General features: G+C 43.7%; 1 protein-coding gene across 1 annotated transcript in view; it reads right to left on the bottom strand.

Moving 5' to 3' along the window:
• Nucleotides 1-1,566: 1,566 nt before the first annotated feature.
• The window catches only part of IPMK (inositol polyphosphate multikinase), a 45,839-nt gene continuing 25,591 nt past the window's right edge, over nucleotides 1,567-21,814 (bottom strand). Inside the window, exons 4-6 of the mRNA XM_073548248.1 lie at nucleotides 16,351-16,523; nucleotides 5,543-5,624; nucleotides 1,567-4,164 (exon numbers count right to left, since the gene is read on the bottom strand). Coding sequence (XP_073404349.1) covers nucleotides 3,554-4,164; nucleotides 5,543-5,624; nucleotides 16,351-16,523 — 866 coding nt within the window. The 3' untranslated portion in view covers nucleotides 1,567-3,553. The remainder of the gene's footprint in view (nucleotides 4,165-5,542; nucleotides 5,625-16,350; nucleotides 16,524-21,814) is intronic.

Genomic DNA, 21,814 nt, shown 5'->3' on the forward strand with positions numbered 1-21,814 from the left:
CATTTGCAGGCACCAAGAATGGGACACGTCTTGTGTATAAAAACTAGTATATAGGTCAATTTATATTCCGATTTATCACAATGTTGCAACCATTAAGCATGTATTGCCGTTAACAATCGGAAAACCAATCAGTGGATCAATCCACTCCCAGCCAGTCTCAAAATTCTTGTCCAATCCCTTCATGTGTGGAAACGGGAGCAGCCAGCCAACAAAAGGATTCCATATGTTGGAGCACAGGGAAGCCGCAATCCTATAACGTGCCCATGTAAGATCGCTTCAGTTTTTAAGAATAACACTCAAATAGTTGTTTTTTCCCCTTTCTCTCCAGCGCTTTACACCGGGCCTTTAACCAAGTTTTTTGTTTCTTAAGCTTTATTGCTTACACAAAATGGAATTCTCATGAGAATATAAGCTTAGTAAGAGAAGGTAAACTAGAGTGAGGGCTTGGTTTTCTTTTTATGTGCTCTGAGCTGACATTTTATCTTACGTACCATGCTATACCTAGTACAGGAAGGAACTTGAACGACACCAGAACGGTCACGTACAACCTCCCTAAGCTTTGCCCTAGGTATACAGTTGTCCAAGAAATACTTGGAACCAGGGTTATGGACTCAGCATCAAGGAAATTGAGGAGTCGGTGGTTTGGCTTACCGACTCCACAGTCCTGGCAGGGCTGTGGAGTCGGAGTAGTGGAGTTGGCGCCTATTTTGGTAGAGTCGAAGTCAGCGTCATAAATTGAGGAGTCGGAGGTTTGGCTTACCGACTCCACAGCCCTGCTTGGAACGTTCCTTTAAAGATAAAATCATTGATTTTTCAATGATCATTACAGAGGTCTTAACAACTGAGCCTGCTCCCATGATTGCTTCTCCACAAAGATCCAGAATGCTCTATATCACGGTACAAGAAGCAGAGGCAACCTTCCATCATTGCCAAGAAATGGCAGGTACCACTTTAAATACATTACTAATCCTGAAGTGAAGCATGGCGAAATGCCTCAAGGTTTAAATCACAGCAGCATAAATTAATGTAGAAATAAGTAATGAGATGAAAGCACTAATGTATTACAAACCATAATCAATCCGCGGCATACACAAAGAGCACCAGTCATCCGATTTGTACTGGTCAAACAGTGTGATGCATTAAAACAGATCCGGGCTCTACAAATGCAGCCAGGCAAAATAAAGAAACATCAGTGAAATGCTCAGTCATTTGTGAAAAAAAATGCGCTTTAAGATCTGGTTGTTGACCACAGAATAGACTTGTCTGGCTCTGCCCCTGGCCGGCTCTGCCCAGCATTCCTGCAGACGATTGACAAGACTCTCCCTTGTGTGCGCATAGGAAGAGTGCTGCCCATCACCTGCAGCAGCACGGGGAAGAGATGGCCGAGAGCAGAGCCAAACTAGTCTCATCGCTCCCAGTAGTGCCCAGATCTTTACAGGAAAAAAAATAAAAAACACAACACACCCTTTCCTGGTTGCAATTGTGCTACCAGGCTCTGATTCATGCTTCCTGTGGTTTAAGCACATGAAGAATCAGGTGGTAGGTTCCAGTTAAATACCTACGCAAAACTGTCTAGTCCATTAAAGAAAAAAAAAAAAAACACCAGCAGCGAGCTCCCAGAGAAATAGAGAGGGTGCTGCCACAATGGCCCGACCCCTCATTTTAATGGGTTTGGAGGGTACCCCTGAAATGGACCCCCTCCTCCAGTCTCAGCAAATTAACAATATAAATCAGCCTGAGAAGCATGGAAGAGAGACTGAAGCAGTGGCAGAAATTATATATTCCAATTAGGGATATAGTGGTGTCAATCACTAAGACTAGGGTGCATTTTACTCCCCATTCAGAGGTAATATTGTACCATTTAAAATGGATCCCAAAACTTATGCATGTGCTTTACTGGCAGCTTACAGTCATTTCATTCTATACCGTCAACCTGCAGATAAAAAGGTTACAGCACATTCTATAAGGTAATCGTCCATCCTGCCGCATGGGACATGGATGATGGAAATGAAGTGACCAGTTCAGCAGAATCTACCCATCTTAAAGACTGAGCAGTGCAATAATACAAAAATAAAAAAATAAAAATAAAAATAAAATACAGTTCACTATGAGACATCGCAGGTAAATACATCTAGAAATCAATCAGGATAGGAGATTTGGGAGGCACACGTTTGCCTTCCAATTTTATGCTGCCGCTAAGGTGCACATCAAAAACGAACAAAATGAAACCAGCAGGCAAAAATCAGATTGAAGATTTGCAAAGGGAAAAAAATATATATCTCACAGAGCAATTGTAGAATTTCCCGGTGCAGCAATAAAAAGTTAGGGTTCATTTCCTTAGAGAGGTAGAAATCTTCTCTTGTAACCAAGCAGCATATGATCGGTCTAGTAATAGGAATGACACTGCTCACAGTGGTAATTCAATATTCGGATTGAATATTTTATGGATATAGAAGAAAGCGCTCATTTTCATTACAGATATTCAGAGAACAAGATTATATTGGAACATGGGAGAACATAAAGCTTCCTGGGCATCACGCTGATGCAGGTGAACAGACCATGCATCCCGTTCTGCAGGTTTCGGGGACTAATTGGTGGAAGAAACCAATGAATAGTGAGATACACCACATCAACTCAAGAATAACGCCTTCTTCCATTTCATCTTTCGTACACCGAAGCTACTGCTCCAAGTTTCCTTTCACCATCTCTCCATATCTTACTACTTTTACGCCCCTCAAATTAGTTTCCGCTAGGCCCCTCATCAACACGCGATGGATGCCTTCACGGAAGGACGATTTACTAGTCAAGGCCTAGACACCGTCTTTTACTTTGAAGCCATTAGTCACATTTCTAAAGTAGTATCAATTATGACGAGTTCGTAAGGGCACTCAGGCCAAATTAACAAGATGGGTTCTTCCCATAGACGACATCTAATAATTTAGTACATTTACGTATATACATCCATCTACCATAGGCATTTCCAGTTTTAATCTTTGTAAACCATTAAATTGGGGTTAAACATACATGGATAAATGGCTCAGTATCAAGGAGGATGCATTTTAGTTAAACTATTCTACTTTTCCATTCAGGTAGAATATTTTTCTCCAAGACCAGAAGAAGACCATAGTGATCTCTGTAGGAAGGCACGGTTTCCTTTACATAGAGACTCCCCATATACAATATACGGTCTTAGAAGAATGGTCCCAATTTTAACAAGAACCTGTCCAAAACTGCAGGAGTTTCCACCATAGCACCAACACCTCCTCTTCCAATCATCATCAACCAATCACTGAGAAGAACCTTATCCAGTTTGCTCACCCTCCATAATTTCTCTAATGCCTACATATCACTTCAGTTTTCCTGAGTAAATATTAGAACAAAAAGGTATACCCCTCCCACCGAGATGAAAAACAAAAGAATGAAGAACCACGATAAAAAAGGGGAAAAGGAAAAAGAAAAAACAAAAAAGTTACCACAATTACAAGTGCAAATATTCTTGAAGGTAAGTTCTTGATTATCTGGTCATTGGTTCTCAATAAGAATCACGTAAAATCTATTCGTTTAAAATACTCTGCAAGACGGCGATCAAGTTCTTCAATCCATAGATATACCCAAGGTCTTGGCCGTCACTAGGAAAGACGTGAGCAAAATCAATCATCCTCACGTCGACTTGTGCGCTATCCCTTGTATCTGCAGAGACGTGGCAAAGTACACTTTCAAGTTTAGTGAGGTGGTTTCCATTTAAATGCTCCTGTGGAGCACGATTTTGATTTTTCAGGGTTGTGTCTTCTTCCATAAAGGCTTCGCTGTGCAGCCTTTTAGGATACGTCTTTTTGTGCACGGCATAGATTTTACAGTGTTTCTTCTCGGCCAGTTCCTCGCTTTTCCCATTCTCCATAGAACTCATTATGCTGATGTTATTGTTACACTCCGTTACCTCGTCCTCTGGGAGCAGCTCAGTGGTGCAGCCTTTCTTCTCGTGGACTTTTCCATCAACTGCCAACTGTGGGCAAGAACCGTCATACACAAAGAGCAGCGAGCTTGCATAAAAGTGCAGCGTGTCCTGATCCTCAAACCATTGCAGAATGTGCTGCACCTTATGGAGGCAGGCGGACACCGCGTCTTTTCTCAGATAACAGCCATTGTGGAAGAATCTGGATAGACCTAAATTAAAAAAAAAAGAAAAAGAAAAAAAATAAGTAAAATAATTATTGGTGCTGCTGCTGCCAACCAGGCCAAGTCATCAATATCTAAGATTGGGTGGGAGCGACACCCGCCAACCCCTGCTGATCAGCTAACTTTATGCCAGCAGGATATGATCAGTTGCAGAGCTGCACAGCTCCATCAACTATACAATGGCCACAGCACATCTGCCTCTATGTATATTCATATGTATCTGAATGGACAAAAGATGTGAAGTACCACACTGTGGCCACTATGCAGTTGACAGAGCTGTGCATATCCACATCTGAGCACATCTGGCCACCGCCGACATTGAGAACAGCGGTGCTGCAGCTTAGCCCACTACCATGTGCTGCAGAGAAGGAGCTGCAGAGAAGGAGCTGCAGAGAAGGAGCTGCAGCTGGAACATCGCTGCCCTTTTCATTGTAGAAGTAGGTGGGAGATACAGGTATCAGGAACCCACTCTTCAAAAACGGAGCGCCATCAATGTAAACTTCAGTGTTAATTAAGTGCTAATGGAGCAGCAGTAGAAAATAGGTTATTAAGTGGCTACAGCTTTGGGACATTGTCTAACAGTAGTAACAAATCTGCCTCATCAGAGGTCCGCATTACAGCTTCCTCCCCATCCATCGCTTATTTAAATTGATTAAACATTGACGGCAAGAACTGAAACCAAGAACTCCGCACACAGTCAATATTAAAAGCAGCAGATATTCTTACCATATAATCTGCAATCAGCATTGGGTAGATGGGAAGACGCAAAGATCACACTATAGAATTTGATCCCGTACGCGTCCATAATAATCTGTAAATTATGCCAGGACTTTAATGGAAGTGGAGGTGAAGTACCTAACAGGAGCCACTGCCCAGCGCTGTGGAGTCCTTGCTCCATACAGGGTTTTCTGCAGCCTCTCCATCAGCTGATGGTGGGGGTGCTGGGTGTCAGACCACCACCGATCTGATATTGATGAACTATGCTAACGGGTGACCGTTATCTCAGTTCTGGAAAAAACCCTTTAAATGTGGAAGCTGGAGACACAGCTAGCAGATAGAATGGTAATCGAGTGCTAAGTCCGCAGGCGCAGACTTTGGTAGCTTGGTCATTCTGGGTGAAGCAGAATAATACGGATCAAAGTGCTGCAAAAATCACAAAAGTTGTTCTTTCATGGAGAGCAATACTGAATAGTTCCTCGGGCGTATAATAAGGCCTAGCAAGGAGTAATGATCAGTGGCTAAACTCCTGGGCGCCTTTTGGAGATCCCTAATGGATGGAGATAAAGCGTGTGCCTAATGTTCGGTTACAGGTCCGTTCACATTGGCGCTGTCCGCTGTGCGCTCTCACAATCTGGACGCTACTCACCCTGCTTTATTGTGTCTTTTGTCTGGCTCCGTCCATAATGCTGGTTTTGAGTCTCAAAGCTGTCAGAATCCATGTGATAAATCTATTGCAAGTAATACAGAACAAGGAAAGAAGGAAAAAAATAAAATCCAGGTTAGGACATCAGCACACAACCGCCATGTGAAAAGGCAGAGAAAAACGCTATGCTCTCCAAAGTAACAAGGACACGATTTGTTCTGGGAACATTGGAAGACCATTTTGGAACATTATTTAAAAGATGGACCTGGTGTTTGGGCCAATGCAAAAAATATATGTGCTATGTAATTTTCATAAAAAAGAAAAATTGTCATAGAGGACACAATAGACATGTGTGGGACAACACTGCCATCTACTGGACAAATCTATGAAGACACTTATGTTCTGGATACCAAAGGATAACAGCAGGAAAACAGGGAGATGGATTCTGGCAGTTATTTAACACTCGTTTATTCCCATTAAACATTATATAGCTGTCACTAGGCAGCATCATGTAGAGACACAGACCCTGATTCCAGTGTCTCTTACTGGGCTGCTTGCTGTTGTTCTGATAAACTCCTGTTGATAAAGATTTGATCACCCCCACTGCTGACTGGCAGCTTTTTGCGTACACTACGCATAGTGAGAATAGGATTTCTGGAAATCCCCTCCACTATGCTGCAACATCTGGACGCTGCGGGTTGAACGCTGCACAAGTACGCAGCGTCTAACCTGCAGCGCTTACGGATCATGTGCATATACACTTAGGCTACGTTTCCAGAACTCCTCGTCACGGCAGTTGGCATATTTCAGTATTCAATAAGGGCGCTGTGTGGCACTACTTACAGAAGCATTTTTGGCTATGTTATCTGAAAGCAGCACAATGTGGGGACATAAAGCCTGATTCCAGTGATGCGCCACTTGCACTATACAGTTGCCAAAGGCAGAGATATGTCCAACCCTCCCCTCCACGATGTGGCTACTAAACTTGCAGCTATGTATGCAACCACATTGCATTATAGAATGCTGTAGATAAGCCCCGAAAGGTGATGGCCGCATCTTATGTTGGCCAAAACTGCTCACAGGTTCCCTTTTTAAAAAGAAAAAAAAAAAAAAAAAATGAAATTTCAATCGCCTGCTCTTTAAAAATGAGATAAGAAGGACCCGGGCAGTACTGGCACATCTCAGACCACAGGTAGATTGCCACATAATGGTTGCTTGATGACCGCTATTCCTTTAAAAAGGGAATCTGTCAGCAGGTTTTTACAATTTAATCCGAAAGCAGCATAATAGAGGACTCAAGAGTCCAATTCCAGGGATGTGTCAATCATTAGGATGCGTGTTGTAGTGTCAATACAAATCAGTGTTTAATCAGCAGGAGACTAAAGGCCCCTTTACATTTAGCGATGCACCAGCGATCCCGACCACGATACGACCCGGTCAGGATCACTGGTGCATCGCTAAATGATCGCTAGTGAGCTGCCACACAGACAGATCTCACCAGCGATGTAGCGACGCAGTAGCAGTTGTTACTTACCTTTCAGACGCGGCGATGATGACGTCCTCCACCCGCGTCGCCAGCAGAAAGCCGATGACGAGAAATGGACCAGGCCGATCTCGCGCGATCAGCGATAGCCAGCGGGGGAGCCGGTCGGACGTAAGTATCACATGTAGCGATATCGCTAGCAATATCGCTGTTGCGTCACAAAATCGGTGACGCTTTAGCGATATTGCTAGCGATATCGCTATGTGTAAAGCCCCCTTAACACTACAGGACTACATCTCAGGGCAGGTCAGTCCAGCTGTTTTGTGTAACCCCCGCCCCCCACCTCTGATGACAGCTTCCTGTGTACACTGCGCATTGCCAGCAAGCAGCCAGTGGTGTGGACCGGGTTATACACAGCCCAGACGGGTCAACTCTTCTACATCAGACAAATAAGGATTTTCTGAAAAAGTGATACATCACTGGAATCAGTGTCTCTGTCCCTTACGTCATGCTGCACTCAGATTATATGGCAAAATACTGCTGACCAGTTCCCTTTCGGCCCCTGCTGCACAAACATGTGTTTGGGGGGGGGGGTGTCACCATACACCAATCTGGCAGATTATAAATAAAGATGCTTGTATACAAGATAGATTATAGCCCCCAACCCCAGGAAAGCTGGGGGACAATCTGACACTAATAAAGTGAAGAATTTCTATTGAAATAAATCACGAAAAACATTTCAAACAAAATTCTGAGTCCGTCACGTCCAAGCTCCTAATCAGATTCATAAGGCGTCCGTTTGATTAAAGGGCTGCGATGGCTCTTAATGCCGACGTGTTTATCTAAGCTTGTGCGTCCCCTGCGATCACAGAATACGCCTTCCCCTGTGATCAAACACTTGACAGTCAGATGTAATCTGTTTAATGTGAAGCCTCCTTTCCAATTAAAAGTCGAGAGTCTCCAGCTACATAGTGCGCACTCGCCAGAAATCTCCAGAAAGCCTGGAAATCCCGTCAGTCGTGGGAGTAAAAGGGCCAAGTCGTCTAATCTTCCAATCATTCCAAGCCAGAGTGCTTACATTAGGGGAAATGCTATGCACACGGGCACACCGAGGCACCAGATCAGGCTCAGAATTCATATAACCCCAAGCTTGTACTAGACTGAAGGAAAGAAGGTTAAGGGAAGGAAAAAAAAAAATTGAAATTTTCTTACATTTTTTCAGGCTGCACTGCCAAGATATACAGCTTAGAAAAATATGACCAGACAGACATTAGGCAAATGGCCATGTGCAGCAATGTCCTGTGCCAATCTTTAAAATGCAAGAGAGAGGGCAAGGTGGGAGCGGCTGTCCGGTGACAGTCGCTTTAGTGTCAGTAACATGCAAAGTTCACACCCTGCAGAAATTACAATAATTTTTATGGATCAAAATTCACTGCAACATTAATCTTCTAATTCTGTCTAACGGAAATCCCGCGATGCTGATTGGTTGCGCCCGGCCAGGCGCGACCAGTCAGCGACAGGCGCAGTCCGGACGCGAATTGGCGCGGAATTCGAACGACGCACGCCACCGCCGCGGATCTCCCAACGGTTGCCGCGGGTCATTTCCTGCCGCACGGATATCAGCGGCGACACAGCCGGGAGATGACCGGCGCAGCGCTCAATGTGCGGATAGTACCCAGGGTCCGGAGGAGAGGAGACTCTCCTCCAGGCCCTGGGTACCATAAACCTGTAAAAGATAGAATTAAAATAAAAAATTGTGATATACTCACCTTTCGACGGCCCCCAGACTCTTTCCCTCCTCTCACCATGCGCCCGGCATCTTCTGGTCCCAGTAATGCTTTGCGCAAAAGACCACTGATGACGTTGCGTTCTCACGAGAGTGAAGTCATCTCTAGTCCTTCGGGCTAAGCATTACTGGGACTGGAAGATGCCGGGAGCGTGGAGAGGAGATCGGGGGCCGTCGGAAGGTGAGAAAAAAAAAAAAAAATAATTAAAAAAAGGTTATTATCTAGAATACCCAATGCGTTAGAATCGGGCCACCATCTAGTATTATATATCCATCAGTCAATAATAAACACATATTAGCGCACGGTCAGTGTTCACACAAGCACGTGGCCTTTTCCACGAAGCATTCCCATCTTCAGGATAACAGCTAACTTATCAGTTGGACCCTGGCAATCACAATGGAGGCGCGCGAGCTCAATCTCCTCTTCATTGTCTATGAGACTTCTGGAAATAGTAGGAGTGCTGTACTTTGCTACATCTGACAGACTCGTAGTCAGTGAATATGGTTTCCATATGCTGCCTATAAACACACGCCATATAGCTCTCCTTACAAAAAGAGTAAATACTGTCAGTTTACGGAGTCGTTCTATTACGCTGCTACACGCCACAAAACAAATACTGCAGGAAAAAAAAAAAAAAAACAACATTAAAAAGGAGTGTCTTAATATACTTATATAGATAAGAGCTCCCCACACCCTCCAAGCAGAGAACCCATGTAAACAATACAGTACTGGTTAAAGATGGACACACTACATACAGATTAAACCCCTTCTCCATCTCAGTTTCCCCCCTGTAAATGAATAACTTATACCCGCCTCCGGTACCAGTGCCGTTTCAGTCTCTCCCAGGGATAGCATGACTTATGTCACTTAATCCCTGGGGCCAATAAGAACTAGGCTTCACTTCCCCCACTCTCACACACCAGCTCTCACTTCCTCTGGACGTATGTGGATTGTCCAAAGACGAGGAGAGTGAAACCATCACTAGAACGACGCCTGAGGTAGGCATGGGTGTTATACAAGAGGGAAACAGCCTGTCCGAGTAGTGGAAAATCCTTTTAAATGTGGGAACAAAATGTACTGCCCAATGAGGTTTTGATTGAAACTACTGATTTTGCCATATAAATGAAGTAATTGAGAGGAGGAGAGAGAGAAAAAAAAAAAAAGCGCGCAATTTTGTCAGTTGAATTCTGTAAAGTTTCTGGGTTTCATGAATATGGTGTTAATCATGTTGTAAAGATTAATTGGCAACACGATTCCCCTTGTTTGTAAGATTATGGCAATACTAAAAACACACCCCTTAACATAACCTGTATGTGAATTTAAATACGTCAAGGATTTCTACATTTAAAAAAAATGGTCTTTATTTTCAACTGGACAGAAGAGAGAATTGGAGTAATAGAAAAAAAAAAAATTATGAAAATATATATTTATTATTCCTACTTAATACTTTTTTACTCTGTGTGGGACTCGACCTGGCAATGGTTTAATTGCTTCTACAGAATGCGGGAGATATTTCAGTATATAGTTCCAAATACGGTCAGGGAGTACAGGCAGGTACAACGGCCTTCAGCAGTTGCATTGCAGGGAGGCAGATGGGCTCTAGAACAGACAGAGAATTGCCCAATTTAGGGGTCACTGTCATTTGATTGATTGCAGCTGTTAACTCATTAAATGCCATAATCTGATCGAATTTCAGTTGCTGCTGTTAGAGATGCGCATTGTTAGGAGGCAGTCTACAACTGCCTAGCCAGTCCCATATATCCGCACTATGATGTAAAAACAACATGGGGAGGAAATAGATTAACCCATTAATGACAGTAAATTTTGACCTTGACGGCCAAGCCAAATTTTACAATTATGACCACTGTCACTGAGGTTATAACGCTGGAACGCTTCAACGGATTCCACTAATTCAGAGACTCACTGTATAAACCGAGGCACCCAATTTTACCACAAAAACTGGGAAAACTTGTTGACTTGAGTATAAGCCTGATGTGCATTGGCCCAGCCATCTCCATCCTGGTGTGCACATTGTCTAATGGAGAAACATTAAAAAAAAAAAAAAAAAATAATAAACAAACCATCCTACTTACCATCCATACGCTCCCTCGCAGCGTCTTGTTCAGATGCCATCAACGGCAGGACGATCATGTGTGCCCGCTATTAAAGAGCAGTGAATATTCATTTCTCTTTAGCAGCGGGCACAGGCTTTAGCCGCAGCAGCCAGGTACAGCCTCCTGTGAACCACCGCTTCCTCTCAGTCTTCTGGGACCCTCACTCAAGTACAAGTCTAACAACATTTCCCACATGTCTACTTTACATCAGCAATTTTTTTTTTTGCTAGGAAATTAAAAGGGTTAAAAGTTGACCAGCTATTTCTCACTCATATAGTGCGTTTGGAAAGTATTCAGACCCCTTTAAATTTTTCACTCTGCTTCATTGCAGCCATTTGGCAAATGCAAAAAAGTTCTTTTTACTCATTAATGTACACACTGGGGGTATCTTGACTGAAAAAAAAAAAAAAAAAAAGACAAATGTAGAAATTTTTGCATGTTTATTAAAAAATAAAAACTGAACTATCACATGGTCACAAATATTCAGACCTTTTGCTCAGACACTCATATTAAAGTCACATGCTGTCCATTTCCTTGTGATCCTCCTTGAGATGGTTCTACTCCTTCATTGGAGTCCAGCTGTGTTTATTTAAACTGATAGGACTTGATTTGTAAAGGCACACACCTGTCTATATAAAGGCCCCGTTACACACAATAATGTCCCAGGGATCCCACCAACGATCCGACATGGATGGGATCGCTGGGACATAGTTAGACTCACCAGCGATCAGGATCAGCGAGCAAGCTGGCATTAGGGTAAAGAGCGGCTATCCAAGAGCCGCGCGGCTCTTAGTTACCCGCTGTTTACCCTAGATACCAGCGTGCAGCGTCGCTGATCGTTGGTCTCCCGCTGCCACACGCAGCGACGCGTGCTGGCCAGTGGGAGACCAACGATCAAAAAAATGGCCCAGGACGATCCTGCACGATCAGCGATACCCGGCGGGGGGGGCCGGTCGCTGATGGATGTCACACACAGCGAGATAGCTGGAGAGATCGCTGATGTTGTGACACATCAGCAATCTCGCTAGCGATCTCGCTGTGTGTGACGGGGCCCTAAGACCTCACAGCTGACAGAGCATGTCAGACCAAATGAGAATCATGAGGTTAAAGGAACTGGCCAAGGCGCTCAGACAAAATTGTGGCAAGGCACAGATCTGGCCAAGGTTACAGAAGTGTTTCTGCAGTACTCACGGTTCCTAAGAGCACAGTGGCCACTATAATCCTTAAATGGAAGAAGTTTGGGACCACCAGTAGGATAATTAGACCTGGCAGTCCAGCCAAACTGAGCAATCATGGGAGAAGAGACTTGTGGAGAGAGGTAAAGAAGAACCCCAAGATCACTGTGGCTGAGCTCCACAGATGCAGTAGGGAGATGGGAGAAAGTTCCACAAAGTCAACTAACACTGTGTGAGCAGGTTGCGGGATGCAGTGACGGACAGTAGATAACCCTTGCTCTAACGTATTTTACTTTAACAAATTTGTACTCCACGCAGGGAGATAAAGAGTTAACCAGGGATAATGCCGGTAGTATGTAATAAAGGGTATGCAATTTGGAAAAATGCAGGGGAAAATGACGGTGGCAGTTCTTAAGGTATAACTTAACCAATCCGACGACTTCCAGACTGTAGAGTCCATGAAATAACCGTTGGCGCCAACAATGGTTCAGCGCGGGGTTAATCTGGTGTAGTCCTGAAGACGATGTGCTGCGTCCTCCCGGCAGCAGTGAGTCTCTGATGTTTCATGCGGGATTGTCAGTCCAGCGGGTGCTGTGGAGGGTAAGGCACAGGCCACAGCAATGTCAGAACCCAACAAATGCACCGGGGGTGGGGTGGGGGGGTCAGGATTCAGTTCACGGTCACACACCCGGCACCTCTTAGGCGGCACGCACGCGGTACTCGCGAGCCTGGAGCGTTTGGCACCTTGCATTGCGGGGGCCAACGTGCAAACGCTATATCTCTGTACACAGTCTCTGCGGGCGGCAGCGGGGATGCTGGAGCACGGGCCTGCTCTGCTACGGTGCTCAAGGGAAGGAGCACTCACCTCCCCCTGCTGCGCACTGTCAGTTCCCACCAAGTCTGCCTGTTTCCGCGCATGCTTTTGCTTTTTAGCATCAGACACGCCCCCTGCTGCCAAGTGCAAAGGTTGGTCCAGTTCTTTAAACTTTCCCCGGGACAAAAGAGGAGCCAGCCCCAACAGTTCTGGACCCAGCGCAAGAAAGTTATCACTAGCCCAGTCCTTCTGCTGACAACTTCAGCCCTCCACCAGTTGGGCCTTTATGGCAGAGTGGTCTGACGCAAAGCTCTCCTCAGTGCCAGACATATGAAAGCCGCACAGAGTTGCTAAAAAAAACACATGAAGGACTCCCAGACTACGAGAAATAAGATTCTCTTGTCTGATGAGACAGAGATAGAACTTTTTGGTGATAATTCTAAGCGGTATGTGTGGAGAAAACCAGGCACTGCTCATCACCTGCCCAATACAATCCCAACAGTGAAACATGGTGGAGGCAGCATCATGCTATGGGGGTGTTTTTCAGCTGCAGAGACAGGACGACTGGTTGCAATTGAAGGAAACATGAATGTGGCCAAGTACAGAGATATCCCAGATGAAAACCTCTGCCAAGTGCTCTGGACTTCAGACTTAGCCAAAGGTTCACCTTCCAACAAGACAATGACCCTAAGCACACAGCTAAAATAACAAAGGAGTGTGTTATGATGAGTCACCGAAGGAGGAAAAAACAAAATACCAGCTAAGTCCAGAAAAACCAGAGAGGTTGGCAGCTATCAGATTGCAGACCCCTGAACCTATCCACAACAACTAGCAGTAGCCGTGGGAAGTTCCTACGGTGCCCTAGACCCCTCGATCACAGCCGGAGAGCTACATAGCCTAAAGACAGAAAGGGGAAAAACTAAACTGCCCCAGAGCAGACCCCAAAGCAATAGGCAGCCCCCAACATATAATGACGGTGAAGCAAGATGAAAACACTAACACAGATAGAAAGATAGGTTGAGCAAATGATGGGGCCCAAGCTAACTACATAGGACAGGATAGGAAAGCTGCTGTCTGCCATCCGCAAAAACCCTATCAAAATGAGCCAACCGACTGATATGAAAAATAGGCCCTGAAGTCGCTAGGCTTCAAAAGACTATATCAGCACTCAGGTATATTCTGAAGACCAAGCAAAAGATCAACAGATCAGAGACAAAAATGGAACTCAGCTCACCCCCGGCCGGGGATGGCAGAACTCCCAAAAAACAAGGCAAAACAAAAACAAAACTGGAGTACAAAGCAGAGCAGAAAAACTTAGCTTTGAGACGCAGGAATCAGACTGGTCTCCAAGAATCCAGCAGGAAAATCACCAGCCAGGAAGAAGGGCGTCGGCAGCCTTATATCCAGTCCTCAATTCCAGCCACCCAGTTATCATCTAGCTGCCCAGGTGTTTGGTAATCAGTCTCACTACCTTCCTTCACCAGAGGAGGGAGTTCATCAGACCTCAATGGTGAAGGGAAAAATGAACTCACAACAGGAGTGGCTTCAGAACAACTCTGACCATTCTTGACTGGCCCAGCCAGAGACCTGATATAAACCCAATTGAGCATCTCTGGAGAGACCTGAAAATGGCTGTGCACCACAGTTCATCATCCAACCTGACGGAACTGGAGAGGATCTGCAAGGAAGGACAGCAGAGGATACCCAAATCCAGGTGTAAAAAACTTGTTGCATCATTCCCAAGACGACTCATGGCTGTACTAGCTGAAAAGGGTGCTACTACTCAATACTGAGCAAAGGGTCTGAATACTTATGTCCATGTGATACTTGTTTTGTTTTTTTGTAGTAACTTAGCAAAAATTTCTACATTTCTGTTTTTTTCCAGTCAAGATGGGGTACAGAGTGTACATGAATAAAAAAAAAAAAAATTTTTGCCTTTACCAAATGGCTGCAATGAAACAGAGTGAAAAATTTAAAGGGGTCTGAATACTTTCCGAACCCACCCAAGCAGTTAGGGAACAAAAATGGAGGTCATGAAGTGGTTAAAGCAGAGGAATGAAACCACTAGTTTTGGATGTGTGGGGTCCTGCACTTACAAGCTTTATTACAGAAAACCAGGACAGATACCGGCTGCTTTCCCATTCCAGTGGCGTGCTGACAAACTCCTGACAAAACATTAAGCTTAATCTGCATCGGGACAAAGTTCCATTTGGCCTACAGATTCCATTTTCACACATCATGGAATTTAAAAAAAAAAAATTATTAACTTCAGCAGATAAGCCTGGCCCGGACAACGTGACTCATCGAAAAGGATCGGGTGATTTTTTTTTTCTCCAAGGAAAATTAGTTCCCCGCAGGCTTATTATGTTTGACTGCGTTCCAATACTCAAATCAGGATTTAGAACAGTAGGTGTAAAGGCTTTGTGTGAGGGATAAGGGGTAATGAGCTCCATTAGCAGCATTTAACCTAAATCACTTCCAGACAGCCAGAAACATGCCTAGTTTATGCATTTATCTCTACCGTTAAGAGGAAAAAAATAAGTTCTCAGTGATTCCTGACGATCCCGTTTCAATGCAACCCAGCCCCCCACCCCTAGACAAAAAGAAAGTGACCGCTTAGCCAGTAGCGCAAGATGGTTCCACATTCCTAGTCAGTTGGCCGTCACTGCAGCAGGAAGTGGAGATCGACAAGGGACTGGTCAGCGACAGGGCCAAAGCGCCAGAAGAGGAGGAGGGCTGCATCACTTCCACTTTCAACACCAGGTCTACTAATCAGAAATAAAAGTGAATCTGCCATCTTAAAGGGGCGACGTCTAGAGACGCTGAGATGAGAAATAAGCAGTGCCGATGATATTATCACCTACGCTCAGTCGACAGGGATTGTTCTAATGAACAGGACATGAGCGCAATATCTGCCGATGGTGTATAGTGGTTGTAACATTATCGGCATTGCTCACACCAATGTGGAAGTAGGTGGCTATGGATGGCACCAAATGTGACGCATGTTATATACTCTACAGTGGGTGCCTTTACTGAGCAAACTGCACTAGAGAAATCTCATTTTTGCATATTTTATTCTTTGAACATTTGCATTCTAGACAAAAAAAAAAAAACACGTATAACAGGACATTCCGTATTTGTGCTCGGCTATACTGGTGATTACATTGTCAGCCTCCGAGAGGTCTTCATAGAGTTCAATGACCTGTACTGAACACCGCTGTGGCGGGAAATAGGACGGGAGCCACCGGAGGCCGCTGCTAGAATGCTGACAACCTTAACTCCTCCAGAATTGGAGGCTACAATGTGAAGTTCAGGAATGGATCAAGAACGTGGAAAGGATCGGTTCAAAGAAAATATTTTGGTGCAAACTGGTTTAATAACAAGCATTGTGGCAAGTTTCATTCTCCCACAAAACATACTGGAAAGAAACGTTCTTACCCTCATGCCTAAAACCAAAAAGCCAATTTCTTCCATCAAAGGGTACTTGCTGATCTGCTGCTGGATCTTCTCGGCTGATGCGTGCGGATCATAACTCTTTTGGCCTATTTTTACATCCATGATACATGGTTTGTTAAATTTTCGGGTTACATCTTCCAGTTTTAAATAAAGATCTAAAATCAAAATACACAACTTTATTATGATACACCAACTTTTTTGCTTCTAAATGCAAATTATTTTGTAAAGCGTGTGAAACTTCTTTAGGCCTCATTGATATCTAAGTGTCAGCCTTTACCATCAGTTTCATCAGCGATTTTTACATATGGGTAAATGATAGAAGCTTTGTAATGTTAGTCACACACAACCCACTAAAGGCAGACTGATGCCATCTGTGTGCCGTCCATGGTTTTAGTGAACCCATAGACTTGTATCAGTAATTTTCATCCGTGATGTTGTGGTAGGGAGAAAAACCACCACCACCACCCCAAAGACTCATGGGTATGTGCTCTATACATGAAAAAACACAGATAGAACATGTATGTAAAAAATGAACGTCTGAATGAGGCCTTAGATAGTTGGCTTTGGACACTGACCCAGCAATACATAGCCCACGGCTAACATGCTCTCCCACCTCTTGGCACAGGGTGTATCATAGCAGAGCAAACTGCACAACTGGGAAAACAGCAGCAGCTTCCCAAAATCAATATAAACCAACAAAAGGAAAACAAAGCTAAATGCCATAAAAAGTACCACATTTATTGAGCAAAATATATTTACCCCTTAACCTCCAAGGGTGGTTTGCACGTTCATGACCGGGCCAATTTTTACAATTCTGACCACTGTGCCTTTATGAGGTAATAACTCTGGCACGCTTCCATGGATCCTGGTAATTCTGACATTGCTTTCTCGCAACATATTGTACTTCATGCTAGTGGTAAAATTTCATTCATATAACTTGCGTTTGAGAAAAAAACGGAAATTTGGCGAAAATTTTGAAAATTTTGCAATTTTCTAACTTTGAATTTTTATGCCCTTAAATCACAGAGATACGGCACACAAAAAAAATTAACATTTCCCACATGTTTACTTTACATCAGCACAATTTTGGAACCCAAATTTTATTTTCTTAGGAAGTTAAGGGTTAAAAGTTGACCAGCGATCTCATTTTTGCAACACCATTTTATTTTTACGGACCACATCACATTTGAAGCCACTTTGAGGGGTCTATATGATAGAAAATACCCAAAAGTGACACCATTCTAAAAACTGCACCCCTTAAGGTGCTCAAAACCACATTCAAGAAGTTTATTAACCCTTCAGGTGCTTCACAGGAATGTTTTGAATATTTAAAAAAAAAAAAAAAACATTGAACTTTTTTCACAAAAAAAATACTTCAGGTTCAATTTTTTTTATTTTACCAAGGCTAACAGGAGAAGTTGGACTGCAAAAGTTATTGTGCAGTTTGTCCTGAGTACGCTGATGCCTGATATGTGGGGGGAAACCACTGTTTCAGCGTATGGCAGAGCTCAGAAGGGAAGGAGCGCCATTTGACTTTTTCAATGCAAAATTGGCTAGAATTCAGATCGGACGCCATGTCACGTTTGGAGAGCCCATGATGTACCTAAACCGTGGAAACCCCCCACAATGACCCCATTTTGGAAACTAGACCCCACAAGGAACTTACCTAGATATGTGGTGAGAACTTTGAACCAACAAGGGCTTCACAGAAGTTTATAACGTACAGCGGTACAATTAAAAAATCATATTTTTTCCACAAAAAAAATGATCTTTTCACCCCCAATTTTTATTTTCCCAAGGGTAACAGGACCCTAAAAGTTATTGAGCAATTTGTGTGGTGAGCACTTTGAACCCCCCCAGTGCTTCACAGAAGTTTACAATGCCCGGGTGTGAAAATAAAAAAAAAAAAAAAGGTATTTTTTCCACAAACATGATCTTTTAGTCACCAATTTTTTTTTATTTTCCCAAGGGTACCAGGAGAAATTGGATCCCAAAAGTTGTTTTCCAATTTCTCCTGAGTACGCTGATACCCCATATGTGGGAGAAAACTACTGAATGGGCACACGTCGGGACTCGGAAGGGAAGTAGTGACGTTTTGGAATGCAGACTTTGATGGAATGGTCTGCGGGTGACATGTTGCTTTTGGAGAGCCCCTGATGTACCTAAACAGTGGGAACCCCCCACAAGTGGCCCCATTTTGGAAACTAAACCCCCTAAGGAACTTATCTAGTGTGTGGTGAGCACTTTGAACCCCCAAGTGCTTTACAGAAGTTTATAACGCCCGGGCGTGAAAATAATTATTTTTTTTTTCCCCCCACAAAAATGATATTTTTGCCCCCAATTTTTTATTTTCCTAAGGGTAACAGGAGAAATTGGACCCCAAAAGTTGTTTTGCAATTTGTCCTGAGTAGGCTGATACCCTATATGTGGGGGTAAAACACTGTTTGGGCGCATGGCAGAGCTTGGAAGGGAAGGAGCACCATTTGACTTTTTCAACGCAGAATTGGCTGGAATTGAGATCAGACGCCATGTTGCATTTGGAGAGCACCTGATGTGCCCAAACAGTGGAAACCCCCCAATTTTAACTCCAACCCTAACCCCATCACACCCCTAACCCTAATCTCAGCCCTAGCCCTAACGGGAAAATGGAAAAAAATACATTTTTTTTTTTTTATTCTTTTACCCCTAACTAAGAGGGTGATAACGGGGGGTTTGATTTACTATTTATGGCGGTTTTTATATTTGGCAGCTGTCACACGCTAAAAGACGCTTTTTATTGTAAAAATAGTTTTTGCATCACCACATATTGAGAGCTATAATTTTTCCATATTTTGACCCACCGAGTCATGTGAGGTCTTATTTCTTGCGGGACGAGTTGACGTTTTTATTGGTATCATTTTCGGGCACGTGACATCTTTTGATCGCTTTTTATTCCGATTTTTGGGACACTGAACAAAAACCAGCGTTTCATGAATTTTTTTTGGGGGGGAGGGGGGGGGGGGGGCGTTAACACCGTTCCGCATGCGGTAAAATTGATAAAGCCCTTTTACTCTTCGGGTCAGTACGGTTACAGCGATACCTTCATTTATGTCTTTTTTTTATGTTTTGTCGGTTTTATGCAATTTAAACAATTTTATATACAAAATTATTTTTGCATCGCTTTATTCTGCGAGCTATAACTTTTTTATTTTTTCACTGATGACACTGTGTCGGCTCGTTTTTTTTGTGGGACAAGATGACGTTTTCAGCGGTACCATGCATATTTATATGCGCCTTTTTGATCGCGCGTTATTGCACTTTTTGTTCGGCGGTATGATAAATCATTTTTTGCTTCGTTTTTTATTTTTATTATTTAAGGGGTTCGCTAAAGGGGTTAACTAATGGTACAGTTTTATAAGGCAGGTCGTTACGGATGCGCCGATACCAAATATGTGTACTTTTGTTTTTTTATTTCCAAAAAAAATGAATTAGGGAATTTTTTTTTTTTTTTTTTTTAGCGATTTTTTTAAAATTATTTTTACACTTTAACTTTATTACATTGTCCCAGGTGGGACATCACTGTCCTGTGACAGATCGCTGATCTGTCACATCACCGATCAGCAATCTGTCACAGGCAGTGTGCAGGTTTCCACCTTGCCTGCGCTTTGCAAGCACTGAGGAAGCCTGTTCCCTGCAGGCCCCCGAAGGTCCCAGTCGCCATCTTGGATCCGGGGACCTGCAGGGAAAGAGCCCCCCACAGCAGCGCTGCACATTGCGCTGCTGTGGGGGGCTCAGGGAAGCCCGGAGGGAGCCCCCTCCCTGCCGATGCTTCCCTTTAACCCCCGGTACACCGCGATAGTGTTTGATCGCGGTGTGCAAGGGGTTAACGTGTCAGAGGCGGTCCGTGACGCCCCTGACACATTGTGCCGGGTGTCAGCTGTGATAATCAGCTGACACCCGGCCGCGATCAGCTGCGCTCACCACGTGGGCGCCGCTGATCGCTGTGACGTACTGTCCCGTCCCAGGGAATTAAGTCCCAGGGCACATGGACGGGATAGTACGTCACATGACAGAAAGGGGTTAAACAATTTAAAAAAAAAAAAGTAAAATGGGGACAAACAATGCAAAAGAGAGCCACTAATTACAGGTAATGATTATGAAAAGGAATCTAAATCCATACAACATATAAGGCCTGTTTCACACAGTTTTTTCCCGTTAGTCAAAATCCGCCAATTTTTTTAAAAAACGGATCAGCCAAAAAAGGGGCAGATCCGTTTTCTCCCCCCATAGACTTAGATTATTGGAGGATCCTGACTGACGGTCGTCCGTCCCATCCATTTTTGTACGGATCCTCCAAGAATTTAGCGGCTCCCGGGCAGAGAGGGGCACTGCAACGTTTTCTTTTTCTCTGACGGAGCGCTAATTCGATCCGCGCATGCCCAGAATTGAAGCATATTAACCCATACATGCCGTTCCAGGAGCCCCTAAATATTCTCTCTCCCCTCACCCGAACTCCGACCATTGCTCCCACCGTCACCAGCGAGCGCCGACCTCCCGCGGTCCCTTTAAATCACGCCGCTCCACAGATCCGTTCTCCTACGTGGGCCGATGTCATCCGACATCGCTAAACGGAGACGGATCAGTTTCTTTCAACCTTTGGCGGATTTCAGCTGACCGCCGACGACGGAGGTATGAAACAGGCCTAAGCATGAATAAAGAGGTCTTTGTGTAGGAGTTGAAACAACTTCCTAAAATGGTATAAACGGCTAACTAACATTAACAAGGATTCCAAACCACAGCTAACTGTGCATATAAACTCCTAAAAAGAGGGTTTTGTACTATATTAGTGACAAAAAAAGGTGGCCAGGTCAACCAAGTGATGTAAATAAGTATGAAGCACCAACAAAAAGTAGAGTACAATGGCAAAAGAAACATGAAAAGGAGATATGCCAACACATTATCTGAATGGTGGCGGTGCCCCGACGTGCGTTTCATGTGTAGCTTTTTCCAAGGGGGAGAGGTGCGTCAGTTTTTAAATTTGGTACTTTTATGGCATTTAACTTTCAGTTTTCCTTTTGTTGGTTTTTAGAGAATTTATCAAGACTTTATCATTTCAATTGTGCATCTGAGTTTCCCATGAGTCAGTACCAGAAATTAAGCCAGTTACGAGCTGAAGATTTCAACTCCAATTTACCCAATTTTCTGGCATACAGTATAGCAAAATTGAGTGTTTGAATACTTACTTTATGGTTAAAGGGGGTTGTTCGATAAACTGTCTCTAATTTAGCATCTTTAAAAACTAAGCTTTTTTTTAATTAACAATCATATTAATTTCCTTAATATTTTTGCAGACTAGTGATAGCTAGAAACAATACTACATAATACTCAAAACAGAGCAGAGCAAGAGAAAGATTTTTTTTTTTTTTTTTTTTTAAACCAAACCGCTTCTATTCATTAATAAATAGAT

This window comes from Dendrobates tinctorius, unplaced genomic scaffold, assembly GCF_039654945.1.
Source record: "Dendrobates tinctorius isolate UK_male_01 unplaced genomic scaffold, ASM3965494v1 ptg000156l, whole genome shotgun sequence".
In the NCBI taxonomy this organism is placed as follows: Eukaryota; Metazoa; Chordata; class Amphibia; order Anura; family Dendrobatidae; genus Dendrobates; species Dendrobates tinctorius.